This window comes from Malaya genurostris, chromosome 3 (genome assembly GCF_030247185.1).
Source record: "Malaya genurostris strain Urasoe2022 chromosome 3, Malgen_1.1, whole genome shotgun sequence".
NCBI lineage: Eukaryota > Metazoa > Arthropoda > Insecta > Diptera > Culicidae > Malaya > Malaya genurostris.
In genome coordinates, this window is record NC_080572.1 from 190687796 (window position 1) to 190707473 (window position 19678).

General features: G+C 41.3%; 2 protein-coding genes across 2 annotated transcripts in view; one reads left to right on the top strand and one right to left on the bottom strand.

Annotated features, from left to right (window-relative positions):
- The window catches only part of LOC131435752 (glutaminyl-peptide cyclotransferase-like), a 32303-nt gene extending 23417 nt beyond the window's left edge, over nt 1–8886 (top strand). The window contains exon 3 of the mRNA XM_058603930.1: nt 6654–8886. Within this exon, the coding sequence (XP_058459913.1) occupies nt 6654–6841 (188 nt within the window). The 3' untranslated portion in view covers nt 6842–8886. The remainder of the gene's footprint in view (nt 1–6653) is intronic.
- Nucleotides 8887–9312: 426 nt separating this feature from the next.
- Nucleotides 9313–18811, bottom strand: LOC131435754 (ribosome biogenesis regulatory protein homolog). The gene is made up of 5 exons (XM_058603931.1): nt 17953–18811; nt 10529–10718; nt 9968–10457; nt 9653–9909; nt 9313–9591 (listed from the first exon to the last, which is right to left on the bottom strand). The coding sequence occupies exons 2-5, from the start codon at nt 10675–10677 to the stop codon at nt 9447–9449; spliced, it is 1041 nt and encodes a 346-aa protein (XP_058459914.1). The 5' UTR covers nt 10678–10718; nt 17953–18811; the 3' UTR covers nt 9313–9446.
- Between the last annotated feature and the right edge of the window lie 867 nt (nt 18812–19678).

Here is a 19678-nt window from a genome sequence, read left to right on the forward strand (position 1 = left end):
CCTGCACGACCTTTATTGTGGACTGATTATCCTCGTAGTACACTACTGGACCTTCCGGTACTTTCGATAGCTCCTTCATCAGACGAACCAGCCAAACACCATGGCATACTGCTGTACACAGCGCCACAAGCTCGGCTTCCGTAGACGATAGCGAAATAGTTGATTGTTTCCGGGTCAACCAACTCACAGATCCGCCACACACACGAAAGACAAATCCAGTCAACGAACGCCTATCGATAGGATCGTTCGCCCAGTCCGCATCCGCAAAAGCTTCAATTACTGGTGTATCATCCTTCGTTGAGAACACCAGCCCCAAATCCAACGTTCCCTTGATGTAACGCAACACTCTCTTTGCGTGTACCCAATGGTCTTCTGTTGGGCAGCTTTGGAATTGACTCAGGATACTCACAGCTGCGCACAGATCTGGTCGTGAAGTCAACGCAACGTAAGTCAGACAACCGATGAGTTCTCGATACGGTTTATCGGTTCTGTCTGCTTCATCCCCTTTCTTCAAGCGTAAGCGGCATTCAATCGGTGTCGAAACCGATTTGCAATCGGACATATTGAACCGATACAGCAGCTTTTCCAGGAACCCTCTTTGACTGATCCGTAGGCATCTGCTCTCAACGTCTCGATCAATCCTCATGCCTAGGAAACCGCGCACTTCGCCAACATCCTTCATCTCGAACTCGTTGGTCAAGCACCGCTTCACTGCTACTACTGCCTTCAGCTGACGACCGACCACCAGTAAGTCGTCCACGTACAGTACAAGGATCACTTGGCTGTTTCCAGACCCTTTTATATAGAGGCAAGGATCACTTGAACTTCGGCAGAAACCAAGACGTACCACGAACTCATGAAATCTCGAATTCCATGCTCTCGACGCCTGCTTCAACCCGTACAGAGAACGCTGAAGACGGCACACTAGATCGCTTCCTTGTTCGAAACCTTCCGGCTGGGTCATGAAAATTTCTTCCTCCAATCGCCCATTCAAGAATGCGGTTTTCACATCCATTTGATGAACTGCCATTCTTTGCTCGTTTGCAATTGCAAGGACAACTCGCACGGTATCCAATCGCGCCACCGGCGAGTAGGTTTCTGTGTAGTCAAAATCGGCCTTCTGACTGAAACCACGCGCCACGAGCCTTGCTTTGTAGCGCTCTTCTCCGTCAGCTTCATTCTGCTTCACTTTGAATAACCATTTACATGTAATTGGCACACGACCCTTAGGAAGTTTCACCAACGTCCATGTTTGATTCCGCATGAGAGAATCCATCTCCTCTCGAATGGCTTCGTTCCACTTCTCCCAATCCGGTCTCTTCCTCATTTCGGCTAACGAACTTGGTAGGTTGTTAACGAAACTTGTTGCACTCAAAGCATATCCAGTATAGTCAAGATCGTACTGGCTATGCCAACCGGGTTGCTTTCGCTCCCGCTCAGATCGTCGAATATCCGGAGATTCATTCTGTGGAACTGCGTTCTCTTCTTCTATGATTGTTTTATCACCACAGCTGCCATAGTCATCTTCCTCTGCATCATCATCGGAATCTTCATCTGGTTCAGCCGCGTCATCCGGAATCACCTCATCTCCAGCCTCGCTTTCATCATCGGACACATCCTCGATCACACGAACTGGATACACATTATCGTAACGCTCAACATCCGCATCAGCACCGCGGATCACTTCGTCTTTGTTCTCAACAAACAAGACGTCACGCACTACGACGATTTCCTTACGTCTTGGATCCCATACACGATAACCACTGTAGGAATATCCTAGAAACACTCCCTTCCAGGTCTTCGTGTCCAACTTCTTTCTACGCTCCTTCGGAATGTGAACGTACACATTCACGCCAAATGCTCGTAGATTCCCAACGTTTGGTTTGTTGCCTTCCCACAGCTCGTAGGGCGTCTTCCCTTCTGTAATTGCACTAGCAGGGCTTCGATTCACTAAGAACGCTGCCGTCTGGATTGCCGGTCCCCAAAAGTTCTTTCTAATACCGCAATCTTCTAGCATGGAGCGTGCTTTTTCCACAAGCGTTCTGTTCATACGCTCACTCACTCCATTCTGCTCCGGAGTGTAGGGAACGTTCCACTCAATTTGAATGCCCTTCTTTTTGCAAAAGTTTTAGAACTCGCGACCTTTGTATTCCCCGCCATTGTCACAACGAAGTCGCGAAATACGCTTTCCGAACTTGGCACTCACTAAAGCTTCGTAATTTCTGAACGCTTCAAGAACTTCGTCTTTTATTTTTATCAGACACACGATCGTAAACCGACTCCAGTCATCAATGAAGGTAACGAAATACCTTTCACCTTCAATGCCTACCGGTGTCACCGGCCCGCAAACGTCCGAATGAATGAGCTGCAAAACTCTCTTCGACTGTCTACCCTCGCGCGCGGAAAAGGGTTTACGCGATTGTTTGCCCGCGACGCACGATTCGCAAACAACTTCGTTCCCGACTTTCTTGGCGAATTTTGCACTCATACCGACGACCATTTCGTTTTCGATCAACAGTTTTAAGTTCTTGGCACTTATGTGTCCATACCGACGATGCCAAAGTTCGAGCTCTTTCGGTATTCGACCGCACGAATAAAGCACTGAATCGGGTGGTTCTTCGCGGTAAAAATCGATCTCGTAGAGCTTACCGCGACGCTCACCAACCGCAATCACGTCAGTGCCTCGTTCAACACTTACTACGCCGTTCGCGAAAATCACTTTTAGTCCCGCCATTTCCATTTTCCGGACCAATAACAAGTTCACTCGAGCCTCCGGAATGTACAGAACATTCTTAAGGGTAACGCGAACCGATTCACCCTGAACGACGGCATACACAGTAATGTCACCTTGCTCCTTCGCTATGATGCATTCCCCTTCCTTTGCTACGGAGATCCGCATCGGTTGCTTCATCGGGACAAGCTTTTTAAACAGCTCCCGATTGTTCGTCAAATGCTCCGACGACCCCGAATCGATGATCCAGCTCACCTCATCCGTTTTTGAGGAACCATTACTAACACCGAGAAAGCAAACCCTGTTTTCACCTTTCCCCAGATGCGCACTGGTTTTCTTCGATTCCTTCTTCTTATTTTTGTTTTCCGGACAGTCAGCAATCTTGTGCCCAAGGCGATTGCATCCGAAACACTTAAACTTCACTTCTGTCTTCTTTTTCTGCTGTTTTGCACCACTCGATCCACTGAACGCAGCCGCTTCGGCTGTTTTCCCGTTCAGACCAGCATTGTCTCCCTTTCGCTTTATTTCCTCGTCGAGTAAACGGCACTTCACAAACTCCATTGATAGGTTTTCCTCCGGCATCGTTTCTAGGGCAGTAACCACTGTTGCAAAGCACGGCCCCAACGTCAACAACAGGTAGCAAACGATATCGATCTCGTCCAAGTTCACTCCGGTTGACTTATATTCCCGGACGATCCGCTCGAACGTGAGGAAATGATCCTGCAATCTACCACCATCGTGCCGCAAGGTGAGTAGTTTCTTCTGTAGATGAAGACGGCTAGCGATACTCTTCCGCTGAAACACCCGCTCCAGAGCCAGCCAAACTTTCCGAGGAGTCTGCATGTCTTGGATGTACTCCAGCATACTGTTGCTTATTCGAGAAATAAGCAGCGACTTGCACCGTCGATCCTTTTTGAGTCGCTTTTCCATCGCTTTGGTTTTCGCCTCACGGACATCAGCGGCATCCTCCTGCTTTACCACCAGCTCATCATCCTCACCCGCTTCCTGTTCGATGCACTCCTTGAGCTCATGTTCCTCAAGAAGTACCAGCATCCGGAACTTCCATTGCGGGTAGTTTGATCCATCAAACTGTGGCACTCTCGCATTTTCCGCTTCTCTGTCCATTTTTCCGTATAAATAAACTTTAACCGTCACCCGCGATCACTGGGCCCATAACCTAATGGGATTTAAGGCAGTGATACCGAAGCGATTACGTGAAAACGCAATAAACGTTTACAACTTTTTATTACGAACTTAACTGGTTAAAGGTTAGATTTGGTGTGAAAAGAAAAAGGCGCGCACTCGTTGCGCTCGCTTGTAGTTTGACAGCTGATACTGAGAGGGGTCCGCCCATCTGGTCGAAACATCAGTGTAGGATATTGCTAATCCCAACAGTTCGTTGTCGATTTTTCATTTTTAAAAACACAACAGATTAATTTCCATGTTTGTGTTGAGAGCAATTGTATTTAAAATCAAATGTGAAACTTATCTATTAGAATATATGTTTGTTATGTTTTTGTAATCTATTTCTTGTTTACATTACGTAGTAGATTGGACGAGTTTCACAATTGTTTTTTCGCTGATTTTATTACTGCCTTTTTGATGGGATTGACGCATGAATTTTTGTGTCAGTTGCACAATCTTTGTGAATAAATGTTCGTAATAACGGATGAACTTGAAAGTATGTTGCACAACACAGAAAAATTGCGCTTTTTCCATAACACAACAGTTACTAGAATAGTGATATAAACTAACTTGATAAATTGCACAATCAGTAGAAATATACAGGACAGCAACTTAACATGCTACTTGGGCTGTAACTTACTAAAAAGTAAAGCATGTAACGCTTCGTCGTGTCTATAACTTACAAACAGGTAACACTTCGTAACGCCTGTGATTCACAATAAAATAACGCTTTGTAACATTCCGTAACGCCTATAACTTACAAAAAAACGCATGTAACGCTTCGTAACGCCTTTAACTTACAAAAAAGTTACGCATGTAATGCTTCGTAACCTCTCTGATTCACCAAAAAGTAACGCATGTGACGCTTCGTAACACCTTTGATTCACAAAAAGTAACGCTTTGTAACACCCCGTAACACCTATAACTTACTAAAAAGTAACGCATGTAACGCTTCGTAGCGCCTGTAACTTACTAAAAGTAACGCATGTAACGCTTCGTGATGCCTATAACTTACAAAAAAGTAACGCATGGAACGCTTCGTAACGTTCATAACTTACTAAAAAGTAAGGGAGAGTGTTCGGTTACCGGCACCCTTTTCTTTTTTGCTTATAAGCTCTGACTAAGTGCACATTATGCAGACATCTATACATCAATGGAAAGCTAAAATCCCTAGCTAACAACTGAACAAGAAACTAAGTTGATTCAATTGTTGAAAAAAATCTACTATAAATTCAGTAAAGTGATAAATTTTGGCCATTTCAAAAAAGGTGTTCGGTTAGCGGCACCCCAAGAAATTCCGCTAAAAATGGAAAACTATAAGTAAAAACTGCAATTATTAAAAGAAAAAACGAAATTTATTCTTTTCGGAGACATTTTGGACAAAAGTCTTCATTGTCTGATGGTGACTTCGCTTTGGCTCTCTTGGCCGATGATTTGGATGGTGGCGCCTTTGGTGTTGATTTAGCCGGTCTTCCACTGGCTTCGCGGGATTGAATACTGCAGTCGAATTTATTGGCTTCTTATCCATTAGGCAATGTTCAATAGCATTAACCAGGGCATTGAAGTTAATTTTCCTTGACTTGGATGATTTGTTTGGAGTCGCCATGGCTAACAGAGCCAGAGAACCAAAGTTTTTACTTATAACATATGACGGATGTATTAAAGCCTCAAGTTGTTCACGTGTTGCATATCACCTGAGATGCCAGGTAATACAATAAGTTGAGCTAGCAAAAACGAAACGAATGTCTGCAAACAATCGAAGTTTCAAAAGTCTGTAAAAAGTCTTTAGACGAAAAAAGGTTTACATGTTAACTGAGATATTGGATAATTTACTTGGCATCTCTGCATATAACTGACAATTTTTCGCGATTTGTCCAAAAAATTGGGACATACATTTGACATTTGTCGGAATGACGCTACCTGCTTTCTGTCAAAAGTTACGGTGGGGTGCCGGCAACCGAACATCTTCCCCTACTCATAAAACGCCTGGTAATGCCTATAACTTACAAAAAACGTATCGCATGCAACGTTCCGAAACCTCATAACTTACAATAAAATAACGCATGTAACGCTTCGTAACACCTACAACTTACAAAAGAGCGACGTATATAACACTTCGTAATACCTATAACTTCCTTAAAAGTAACGCGTCGTAACTCGTGTACCGCAAGAATCTAACCCTTATTACGGTTTTTATTCATAATTTCCACAATTTCCATAAAATAAATAATAATAATAATAATTATAAGATTTGTAATCATCAATTTAAAAAAAATTATCGTATGCAACACACATACCCTGCATATGAAAACACATGAAGAGATAGTCCAATTGTTTCATGTGTTTTCATATGCAAGATTGTTTAATTGGTAAAACAATTCCCCGGTTATGAGTTAGCTACGGGTTCGAGTCCCGTCTCTGTGGTAACATTTCCGAGGCTTTCATTACTTTATTGCATTCACATGTAAATTTTCCATTGTTTTCCCCGTTAGATACTGATCATACTCTTGCTTATTGCTTTCAATAGAACATGATAACCGAAAGCCGTCTCAGGTATTCGATGAGATTCGACAGTGGATTTCTGCAAATGAGAACAGTGTTCTCAAAATACATAATTAACATTGTCTGTGTCAAAACAATAAAATAAAATATCAATCGTTTGGCACCATTTCATTTGCTATACGCACAAAACTATATTTTTTAATTATTTATAATAATTATTTCTTCCCATTTTCAGGTATACCCATTCTGCATTTAATTCCAGTTCCGTTTCCCAAACATTGGCACAAACCAGAGGACAACGAAGACAACTTGAGTTTGAAAACTGTTGGAAATATCAACATGATCCTACGAGTGTTCATGTTAGAGCACTTAACGTACTGTAATAGCAAATATGGCCGTTCACTTAATACATGTTTAAATTAAACTTTCAAGGAAATCTCGATGAACATTAGAAAAAGTTCTAAGAACAAATTATAGTTTCTCTTAGTTTACTTTCTCTTCCAGAAATTGCTGTATTTTCCAAGAAATTCTTTAGTGCAGATCGAAAGTTGAAGGTTTTAGTTATTACTATATGCAAATTGTTAGTAGAAAGGATTACCGATAGTACCGTAATAATCGAAAGGGAAAGTAAACAAAGAGAAACTTCCATTTGTTCTTTGGACTTTTTCTAATGTTCGTCTTCAAATAGTCGAATTTCGGGGAAAACGAATCTATTCGACAAAACCAAAAATAATACTGTGTAAAGAGAGTGCCGCTTGAAAATAATGTAGTGATATTCCAAAAGACTTTCGATTGAATTTTCTACAGCAGTCAGATGGTGGTTTCCACATAAGCATTTAAATTTGGCAGATCGAATACGTAAACCATAGCTTTATAACAGTAATCTGGAAATTACCTTTACTCGATATTGAATGCGAATAAATGATTGTTAAATACTTTTCTGCTGCTAGCAAGCCTAGAGATCGGTTGGATAAAAGTTTCTTATTTAATTTAGAATTATTGTTTTTCAGTAATAGATGGACAGTTCATTACAATGTATTATTTTTAATATGTTTAAAAAATATATGTTTTGACGTCAACGAGTCTTTCTTTACTCTACTATGGTGTTAAGTTTTTGATTATGAATATCTCTTGTTGTATCTAACGTATCCACATAATCTTTACTACATGCCATCGAAAATATGATTAGCAATTTATGATAAAATTTTCAGTTGCATGACCTAACAACAAATAATTCAAAATTAAAGTTTCCTGAAATGTATGGTATTACCGAGTATCAAAAACGAAAACTGATAACGCGTCTTTTGCTTTCTCGTACCCGCGACGACGGGTTTGATGATTGTTTCAATAGTACACTACTGAAAACCCTGTCTGTCTTGCTAGCCAATCAAAACACGTTCTGAGGAAAAGATCAAAATATCAGTGCAACGATTGTCGAAGCAAGACATACGGAGAAGAACCACCGAAAACCATTCGCTTTTGGAATGAAGCGAGTAGCAAAATTGGGTAACAGCAGACCCTGTCAGCTTGGAGCGAAATCAATCTTCAGTTCAGCAACGCCATCGCACGGCATCACTTTCAACATATCATGTCAATTGTATGGGTGCGCAGCCCTGCTATTTTGGCGCACACGAATTTGACATTTCTCTCCCGTACTTCTATGTATGAGATTCGATGCGGACTCACCTGAGGGCGACATGCTCGCAAAAAAAGATGTTGCCAATGATTTGTTCGGGAAATGTCAGAGCTGGATATCTTGTTAATATGATGTCTTTGGTAACAGTTATTTCCGTTTCCAGTGTGTAGTAGTTGCACATTGCAGTCGTCATTGCTTGATGGGAGCGCTGTTTTTGAGAATTCCATCGGTCAATTTATCCGGAAATTGAATTGGTATTTATTGTAAATTGTAATTTTCAGTTGGAAACCACAATTCCAAATCAAATTTCTAACGAATTTACCGAATCTCAGCTCTTTTCAGCGCCATAGATCATCATAAAGAATTATTTTTAATTTTCTCCATTTACGCCAAATGCATAAAATTCGTCGAAATGGAAGTTTTGAAAAAAAAATTGCTTCGTCACTAACGCATTCAATTACGACGGGCAACGTTCATACGCAATGCAAAAAAAGTATTGATGCGGAATCAATATAAAAACTTTTAAAATTTCTTTATATCAGACAATAGGGATGCCAAATATTGAAAATAAAAACCTATATATTTTTCTAATATTAAGACTGACAAAACCTGGTGTCCTATACAGAGATGACATTTAATTTCACTTGGGCAACAATATAATTGCACTCTGACACATTCATTGATGTACGAAAAGTAATTTATCCACCAAGCGATCATCTTAATTATTTTAGACAATTGAAAAAATCCGGGTTGTGTACAAAAAACGACCGATTGCGATAACATTAAAAATGCACTAATTCAAACATTATCGAAATTATAATTCTTCTAGTCACGGTTCTAGATACAATGAAAAATATTCTTCGTAGAATATTTCCACTCATTTGTAAAACAACAATAGTTTTAATGCTTATTATTTTTGACAGCGCATAATTATATAAGATTATTTTTGTTATTTTATTCAGATTTTTCATAGGGAAATTTCTTTGTGGTGCCAAGGCTAACTTAGTGAGTACCAAATGCAATAAATTGCAGGTCTCGAAATAAACGGTTTCAAACTAGGGCCATTTTATCAATAGTCATCTCATTAGTAGAGTCGTCATATTATTTTACCGATTATTCGACTTTCAATTAACTGCAGCCCAGAAAACATATTTTAAGATTGTTCAATACTGCTGTTATAGCGACTCGAAAACTCGAATCGAATACATCTATTTTCATCTTACGCTGAAAGTCAATTTATTGAACAGGGACAGCAGATTTCACTCGAACTAATGATGTTCGTATATACTGGTGCCGTTACCCTATTTGCTTAAGAAAAGAAAATAAAAATACATATGTATCAACATAGCAGTGTATTCAGAATATAAACTCCCTCTACAAACTTCTCATAACTTAACGTCTTTTGCGTCCAACCGCTCGTTTGCTGTGATTCCGTTTACCTTGTCCACCTTTAGGCTTCTTTCGGCCGAAACCACCCTTCGAACTCTTTTTGCCTTTTTTCTTAGTTTCACTATCTTCTGCCATCGAGGCCTCACGCCTAGAAAAAAATTTGCATAGAATGAAAAACATCTTGTGGAAGTTTTCAAAAAGCATCATACTCTTTACGCGCTTCCATTTTCTGTAAAGAAATAGCCTTTTCCACATCAATCTTAGGTTTTTTGTTAAGCACTTTGTTGACGATGTTCAAGTTTCGCCTCTTCTCTCCCGGTATAGTAATGGGAGCTCGTTTCCGTTTACTGCCTGGTATCAGCTCCTTGACACCGATTCCTCGTGCCTGTTTGTCTTTAGACAATTTTTCCTGGAAAACACCAACCGATGCAGTGGATGCCTTTGCAATGTTGGCTGCCGTTACCAGCTGAAAAACAAGCAAAAAATAGCAAATCAAGTTTAAAAAATGATAACCATATACAAACATCTTTGGCAGATGCAGCATCCGGTCCCAGAAAACCAGTTCGAGGCGTTTGAATCTTCTTGGCCCGGGCAATGTTTTTCATTCGCGAAATTTCATTTTTCGCTATCCTTTCGATTCGCAGATCTCGTTTTTCTTGGAACATATCCTTATTAGGATCGGCATTATGTGGAACTTCCAGAACCCAATCCTTTTCTTTTTCTGCTTTGAATCGCTGGTAGCCATAAGTGGGTACCCATTTGTCCAATACTTCATCGTAAACCTTCTTGTCGCGGTTTCGTTTCTTAATTCCCTTAGCCTTGGCAATTTGTTCCCACTTGGTGAGGGGCTTCGGAACCGGAAGCTTGCGAGCGCGTGGCAACACAAATCGTGGCGGAGGAATTTTAGCTACAACAAACTCTTCAACACGCTCTGTGGGTAACTCCCAAATGCTGTTGACGATCAACTGTGTATTATCGCGAGTCAAATCCAGTAGATATTTATCTTTATCACTTCTAAAAATTAACAATAACGTAATTAGAAGTTCACGAAAAGCCACATAATAGAAATTCACAAAACGTTTTACCTCAATTTGTCATCATCGAAATAATTTGGATCCGTTACCATTAGATGACCGATATCAATTCCCACATCCAGGTGTTTTTCTACTGTTATTGGTTTGAATTTTTCCAAATCCTTCTTCTGCTTTTCCAGTACTTCTTTAACGATATCCATTGTTTTCGTGCTTTCGCAGTAATGATCACACAGAGCCGAAACTATAATGATATTCTAAGCACACGTTAGTCCTACCACATTCGTTTCGGTAGGTAATTTTGTTTTTGTTTTCGAAAACATGTGAGACGACTGACGGTGAAAATATCAACATAACCTCGTCGACATTGAACTGACCAATGATGCCAGATAAAAAATTAAAACGTTAAGATGTTAAATTTCAACGTTGAGAATAATATTTCCGTTATTTGTGTTTAACAAAATTGCAAGAAAAGTAGTGAGATTCGAGTGATAAACAAAATCAAACTATCTGAAAATCAAACAAACTGTACACGGAACCGCAAATCAACCTAATTTTAAGTACATTCCACCCAATTTGGGGGTTTCGTTCAATAAACTAATTTTAGGTAAAGTGGCTCTAGGTAGTTTTCGTAAGACACGTGCAAAAAAAATACTTAAAGATGAGTTATATTTACTCTACAGTTGAGTCGTATTGACTCAATTTCAAGTTAATACGGTTTACTTAATTTTAGCTTATTGAACGAAACTCTCGCTGTTGGGTGGTTTTGCTCTTTGTATTTTGACAACAATTGAAGGAGAGAATGAAAGGAAGTACTCAAAATTAAGTAAAAAGAAGCCAAATAATAGGTAGTTTTTATTTTCCGTGTAGGCTCAAAAATATATCATCACCCAAATCCAACTATTGTTGAAGCATCAGACCAGCGTTGCCAGGTTGCCAGATTTGTCTGGCAAATGCCAGATATTTCTCGCTTCGACAGACACTCAAAATAACCAGATCTTTTGCCAGATTTTCCAAATTTTCCTAGATTTTGTCAGATCTCGCTAGATCTTTACGGTTTTGCCCTCTACGTGATAGGTGGGGAGACCTTTTTTTTGCTCACTGAAACTGAGGCCCGGCAAAAATTTCCTTGTATATAGTAGACCCAGACAAATAAAGATAAATTTTTGAATTTCGACAGATTTACGAAAAAATAACCTGGCAACTCTGCATCAGACCATCGACTTTACAGCACTGGTATAACCATTGACAGCTTAATAAATATTTGACAGCAGGAATGCCAGGTCATCAGATTTGTCTGCAAATTTGCAAATTTCATACACTCTTACCAGCCGTTACCTAATTTTGGGTCAAAACCTACCCAAAATCAACTGAAGTGCATCTCCCCAACCGTGAAAAAATAAACTTGATTTTACAACATAAACAATTGATTTACAATTAGAAGTATGGGTTACAATATATTTTATTGAATATTGACAAGGTTTTTTTCCGTTTCCAACGCTTCAATATATTGTTTATACGATTTACAATTGAATTTAGTGTACACGTGGTCAGAGCTGCTAAATGTCACTATCAACGAGCAACTTTGCACAACGAAGATTGGAAAGTTTGTCACTGGACTGCTTCCAACCAGGCTCTACCAATCATCATATATTGAGTGTCTGATAGCCGATCTAACATAACTTAAATTCTCTTGATATTATACTCACAAGGACGCTTATTGATTGCCGATGCGATTGATATTATCTTCATTTCTCCTGTCACTGCTTGATTACGATGTGACTAAATATTAATCAAGCAGCATAAACATTGAATTAAATTCATGTACACCAAAAAACTCCGAAATCCAATGACTTTTTACAAAGAACAATGAACTTTATCAATTTATGTTTATGTTAGTACTCTCTTGGATTTTTTTTACTTCAACAGGGAATAGGAGAATGAGAGAGAGAACAAAATGCGTCACCTGTTTTTGACTGAGTATGCTTCTACTTGGTCATTGAACTATCGAGTATCTCATTTGACAGACAGTTTGATCGTACCGATTACAGTTGACGATGATTTTAGTCAGTCTGTCAAGGTCATTTGACATGACTGACAATTTGCAGCTCTGCACGTGGTATTTCGAACAGTATGCAAACTGTACATTTGATTGTTTTCCAAGAAAACATGTATGAGAAAATTTTATGATTCGAATTGTCACGATACTTAACAACCTATACATTCTTTTGTAAAAAGCATGTTCACAGTTAATTGAATAGTGTATAACAATATATTAAAATATTTTTCAATGGACAAAGCAAAATCGTGGAAGGGTTTGTAACCAAAAATCGTATTGTTTTTCTACAATATTTTTTATTCGCGCAATTTTGGGAAACGAGTGATGACCTCAAAATATAGGCAAATGTAAGTTTAGTACAAGTGTTATGCCATAACAAAGCACGCTAGCCATTTTTACCGATCAACTCAAAGTTTGAATAGATAACGACCTAATTTTGGGTAGCTTATAAAAGAGCTTGGCACTGAGTGATTTCACCTCAAAGAGAGAGGTGGAAATGATTTCCAGTGCAGACATTCCGAATAAAAAATATTGTAGAAAAACGATACGACTTGTTGTTACAAAACCTTCCACAATTTTGCTTTGACCATTGAAAAATATTTTAATGTATTGTTATACACTATTCAATTAATTGTGAACATGCTTTTCACAATATATACATTCTATTTGTTGTTGAGTATCGTAACAATTCAAATCATGAAATTTTCTCATACATGTTTTTTAGGAAAACAATCAAATGTACAGTTTGCATATTGTTTGAAACACCATGTGTACAATAAATTCAATTGCGAATCGTAGAAACAATATATTGGCCCTTATTACCGGTATCACTTCACGGTGGAAATCGAGTGAAGTGAATGTAGGTCCTTATTACCTAAATCGCTTCAGAGACAAAAGTAATTACTTGAATGAGCTTGATGTCATTATGAACATCACACCACCAACATTATGTTAAAAAAATTATTTTTTCCACTACAGTGATAACTTCACTATGCGTGATACTAACCGCATAGCGTTTTGGCTACCTGAGCAGCCAAGGCCACCAGACCGGCCCCCTGTCACGACGCCATCTTGATGAGATCGAAATCGGAACTTCAAAATCAGCTGATGGCAACATAAACAAACAAACAGTAATACATTCGTTTAACGCGTTTACCTTGTTTAGTGCACGAAAATTAGTGAATTTTGGGTCGACTCTCTCACAATAACTTGTCGGTTTACCTAAAATACAGCAGACAGTGTTTTGGGACATCAAGTGGAGATAATTTTTACAATTTGAGAGTCGCGATGAGTATCAAAACATCGCAATGTTTGGGGCTCGAAACGCGAGGGGTGCAACGTAATCGGTATACTTTCAAATGGCTGGTGCTCACATACCGGTGTCAGATGGGTGCACCAGACGGCTACCAAAATTGATTCAGTGCCGGTTGTCAAATCCAATTTGACAAAACAAAGTCGCCTGTATTTAAGTTAGCCGAGCGTTTTCATCTTCTCACCTTCGCTGAAAATGTCAAAGATTTAAATGTGGAAAAATCCTGGTGGATACGGTTGTATCGTTTGAGTTGTATATCTGGCAGCGTTTAGTCAGCCATATGGCAGCCATGCGTATGCGGGTAGTAATAGGCAAATATATCATATTAACAAGATATCCAGATCTCACATTCCCCGAACAAATCATTGGCAACAACCTTTTTTGTGAGCATGGCGCCCTCAGATGAGTTCGCATCGAATCTCGTACATAAAAGTAGAGGAGAGAAATGTCAAATTCGTGCGCGCCAAAATAGTAGCACTGCGCATCCATACAATTGACATGATGGCCCTTATTACCGTTCTCACTCCACTTTCACATTCACTTCACTTACATGTCATTTCACTTGATTTTACCTATTACCAGTATCACGCATAGTGAAGTGATCACTGTGGTGGAAAAAACTAATTTTTTCAACAAAATGTTGGTGGCGTGATGTTCATAATGCCATCCAGTTCATTCAAGTAATTACTTTTGTCACAGAAGTGACTTTCGTAATAAGGACCTACATTCACTTCACTTGATTTCCACCGTGAAGTGATACCCACAATAAGGGTCACAGTCATTTCACTTGGTTTTCACCGTGTAGTGACACCGGTAATAAGGGCCGATATGTTGAATGTGATGGCGTGCGATGGCGTTGTTGAACTGAAGATTGGTTTCGCTCCAAGCTGACAGGATCTGAAGTAATATAATAAATATCAGACGTTTTTCGAAAGAAATTGCAAGCGAGCTATGAAAGATAGAGTATTAAATTTAACACAAGACGATGACTACTCTCAGCGAGTGCCGAGTGATTCGAAATTACTCTTCAAAGTGAATATTGATGGATGGCTTATTGGTCGTAATAAAAAAAAACGCGTGATATGAATGTAGGTAGTATTTCTGTTGCAGTGGCCACCAACGAAACAGGAGAACTCGGACCACGGAAAGTAAAAACACGTTGTAATGTGCGACAGTGAAAATATAAGTAAGCTCTATTTAGCAGAAATGGAGGAAAATTACCGACAATATGCCAATCTCGATCGTTGATCAATACTAGCATATGTTCAGCAATTTAAGGGTCTATTAGACCAGAATATGACGAAATAAGTCGTTCCATAGCAGAAAATGTGTCAGAAATGATAGACATAGATCACATGTGAATTAAATTAAAAAATGTTTGATATTTGTTATCTGAAAATTTTATTCAAATAAAACTGAACTAGTTTCACTTGATTTAACTTCATTCAACTTATCAATTTGCGGCTAGCTTCGGAGAAAAATTTTATTTGGTATGTTTTCTTCTTCCATGTTATTGCTTGTCTTTCAAGATTATGAATTGAATGATAAAAATCAACTATTGCACAAATCCGTTAACATTTCAAAGTTAATAACAGAGATAAAACATATCGGTATATTGAATAAATGGTAAAATTAATAATGTTTTCTCGGTAGCCGACTGCCCAGATCAACCAATATAACTAATTAATAATTTTAATAATTAAAATAATAAACAATCAAGTGTGAAATCTGTTGACCTTTGTTTGGTGATTTAAAATGATTTATATATTTTTTTCAGAATATGTCACTACAATGAAATCTATCTAAAGATTTTTGCCAGTTTCAACGAATCAATACTTCCCGGGACTTCAGTTTCGGATATTGTTGAAACGGTCACAAGGCAAGTCTGTGGGTTTAGTGGTGCATCCGAGCATCTTGAAACCGGAACATAATGAGCCGCGCGCGAATACTACCATTACTTAAATTTATACTAACAAATATCCTTCTCTCGAGACACTTGTGGAGTGCGCAGTAGGCCTTTTTTTTACAAGGTGAAATGCATTTACGCACGGAGTGTGGGACTCTCCACAGGACTACCCAACTGTTGATTCGAACTACCCACTAAAACACCTTGGATCTCCAACCCTACCTCCCCGGCGCCACCGCTAGGTATTACTTCGGGGTGGAGGGCTATTGGTGCTCACAGCACCCTCCCCAGATTTATGCAGAATGGGGATCAGCATCCTTCTCTCGAGGGATCGACCAATTGGTTGACGAGGTCGGTCCAGTGATGCCGGGTGGAGGGTAACTTCCGGTTCACTGGCGCCTCGACGACCCAAAACTGATGCTACGTCGCGGAACTACTCGACTAGTCTCCGCCAAAAGATCTAGTCTACACCGACGAAGTGTTCCCCGACGAGGGAAGTCCTCCCGAACCGACGCTTACGGTACGCATCTACGACCCGACCGAAAGGATGCCTAAGTCGATCCAATGATTCCGGTTGGAGCGTGACTTCCGGTTCACTGGCACTCATACGATCCTAGCGGTACCACGCGACGATCTACTCGTCTAGTCCCCGACAAAGGATCTAGACTACTCCGACGGAGAGTTCCCCGGCGAAGGAGAATCTCCCGACACCGAGTCTCTTACACCACACGGGACACCCGATGGAGTGCCGAGGTCGGTCCCGCGATTCCGGTTGGAGCATGGCTTCCGACTACTACTACTACTACTCCGACGGAGAGTTCCCCGGCGAAGAAGGTTCTCCCGGACCGACATTTATTCGCTGATCCCTCTTGAGCCTACTACGGTTGCACGCGGCTAGCGGTCGCGGCTGCCTGTTGTTGATCCGCACTCCATTTCCGCTGCAATATGCCCGCAATTTGGGATGCCGCGGTCGACACTGCGTTCCAGTTCTCTACGCAGTGGCACATTCTCTGGATCAGGTTTTCCGGTGTGGTGTCCATGCCGCATGCCTCCAGTAGCTCACTCCTTTGAGCCGCGAAACGGGAACGAATAAGACGTGTTCAGCCGTCTCGATCTCGTCTGGGCAGCCAGGACATGCAGGGGATGTCGCGTGGCCGAACCTGTGGAGGTACCATCTGAAGCACTCGTGGCCTGTGAGGAATTGCGTCAGGCCGAGGTTCACTTCTCCGTGAGGTCTATCTAACCAACTCGAGACCCTAGGTATGAGCCGATGTGTCCACCTGCCCTTGGTTGAGCTGTCCCTCTTGTTGTCATCTGCGTAGAGAAGCAGCTTTGGAGGCCCTACGGGCGTTCCTGTCTCCTCGCATGCTGTAGCGCTCCGCGTCTTCCTTCACTATCAGACCGATAGGCATCATACTTGCAACCACGCAGGCCGCATCCCTCGATACAGTGCGGTATGCACTGATTACGCGAAGACACATTAGTCTATGCGTACTCTCCAGCATCTGTGTGTTACGTTCCACATTTAGTGCCGACGCCCATACCGGGCTGCCGTACCTGAGGATCGAAACTGCCACTCCTGCCAGTAACCTTCGTTAACTGGAGCGCACAGGCGAGCTGTTGGCCATCAAACGGGAGAGCGCCGCGATCGCTGTTGATGCGCGCTTGCAGGCGTATTCAACGTGCTTGCTGAAACTGAGTTTGTTGTCTAGCATCACACCCAATTGCTTCAGTGATCTCTTGGAGGGGATCACGCAATATCCGGCATGTACCAACGCCTCCTGTTCCGATTTGCGGTTGTTTACCACCATCACCTCTGTTTTGTGGTGCGCGAGTTGCAGTTTCCTGCTACGCAGCCAGTCCTCCACCAAGCAGATTGAGTGTGATGCACTCAGTTCGACCTCTTCGATGGATTCGCCGTAGACTGTCAGTGTGACGTCGTCCGCGAACCCGACTATCTTGACACCCGGAGGGAGCCTCAACCTCAGTACTCCATCGTACATTATATTCCACAGGATCAGGCCCAAGATAGATCCCTGTGGTACTTCAGCCGTGATTGGAGTGCTACGTGTGCCTTCGTCGGTCTCGTAGAGCAATACTCGGTTCTGGAAGTTGTTACTAATTTATTTTCTCACCCTTGATGTGCAAGAATGTACCCAGCGAAATGATGTGCATGCGATAGATAAAGAATGCAGACTCACCCTTTTGGTCATCTTCGTGTGGCGATCCTGGACTCCTTTCCTGGGGCGCGCCGTCCGTTACGCTCAGCTGGCACGATCTCGCCTTCCCGACGTCGCTGGTTCAGATCAAAAAGAATAAAGCGATCCCAGCTCACTGTGAAATGGCTCGATGATGTCGGTTGTCTGTCCCAAACACTGGATCATCCAACCAGCTCGACGATGACCTTCCTCCTGGAGCAGTGCGGTTCTCGTCGAACTGCACTCAGATGTCTGGCCGCTGCCCTTCATACACTGTGCGAAGATGGACCGGTTGACGCCCACGTGGGTGATGACGTTAATGCCGGTGCTCCCACCGGTCTAGCGTTGGATGCCGGTGAGTCTCCGGACCGTCGGTCGCTAATTTGCGTGTCCTCCTTCGGCGATGACTTTTTCCTCTTCCTTTTCTTTACGCTCGAATCGGATTTACGGGAGCTCGGATCCGAGTCTGCTGTTATCCTCCGGTGCGCCACGTGGTCAAAGAACACGGCACCGACCAATCCGGACTGTTCACACGACACTCGATCAGGGCTTTCCTCCCGAGGAGATTGCTTCTGCTCGATCTCGCTGGTAAACGGGACTTTTCTCACTTATCTCCGATGACTCAAAAACCGTTGTCCCGCGGCTCGACGGCCGCAACTTTCGAGGAAACTCCACTTCTATCCTCGTTCTGGCGGAAACTGAATACTGACTCCAACTATCTCACTCTGACTGTCAAGTTAGCCTCGTGTCAGAGTGAACCAGTGCGCCCAATTTTTCAGATTTATAGTTTTGTCTGCACTCTTAATTAAATCTACCTACATGCACGTAATATTTAAATTTACTTATATTGTTTATGATTCGGTTTTCATAAACTAAACGTTACAAAGTAGCTTTCCAGAATCTTGTACAGCCCTTCCGGTACTCCTAGTCGAAGTAGGGAATCAGCGATGTCTGCCCAGCAAGCACTATTGAACGCGTTCTTAGCGCAGTAGGCCTCTAGTAACAACAAGTGTTGGACTAACATCCCTTCCCATTCCTTAGACGATCTACGTTCGGACCTGGCCGGCGCCGGTACTGATCAATGAATTTTGGGGTTGGCAGAAGATGTACAATGAAGGATGATTTACCAGTCCCAGGTCGGATTATGTAGAAATTCCCTGTACAATTTCAGCTAATCCCGATCAGTAGCGAAGTAGCAACCAAACGGTTGCTCAAGTTCAAGAAGTTACTTCAAACATCAGACTAACATACGACCCAATGTAGTGAATTCTGATGTTTGTAATACGGTTTGGTATGAATAAAAACAAATTCGAACATGTAGAAAATGCTACTTTCGAATTCGAGCATATTCTGCATACCGCATCTACACAGAGCCGGAAAAGCTAACATAAGCATGCACAAAGAAATAAACCTAATTACGGCAGCAAAAAAATGAACCCTTTTTAAGTTTCATACTTCACTACATCAGCAAACTCACGAGTAGCAACCTCTAAAAATTGTAAACACTACAGTTTGTAGCATGCTCGTGATCCACATATAACATTTACTACCGGAACCCTCGACGAAAGACCAGACGGCTAAAACCGAGTATAAATAAACATTCATTAATAATACTACTATCGAAACTCAAGCTTGCTACGTTTCACGAAACTTGTTTTACAAAATATGCAACATTGCATAGTAAAATTGATAAAACTCAAAATTATTTGAGAAGCTTTTTTGCGAAAGG

Bases quoted from the DNA above. Each gene is read 5' to 3' on its own strand.
- LOC131435754 (XM_058603931.1), bottom strand. From the start codon at position 10,677: ATGGATATCGTTAAAGAAGTACTGGAAAAGCAGAAGAAGGATTTGGAA. The intron at 9,910-9,967 runs GTTTGTATATGG...CTTGTTTTTCAG, and splicing joins ATGCTGCATCTGCCAAAGAT to CTGGTAACGGCAGCCAACAT. The intron at 9,592-9,652 runs GTATGATGCTTT...ATTTTTTTCTAG, and splicing joins AAAATGGAAGCGCGTAAAGA to GCGTGAGGCCTCGATGGCAG.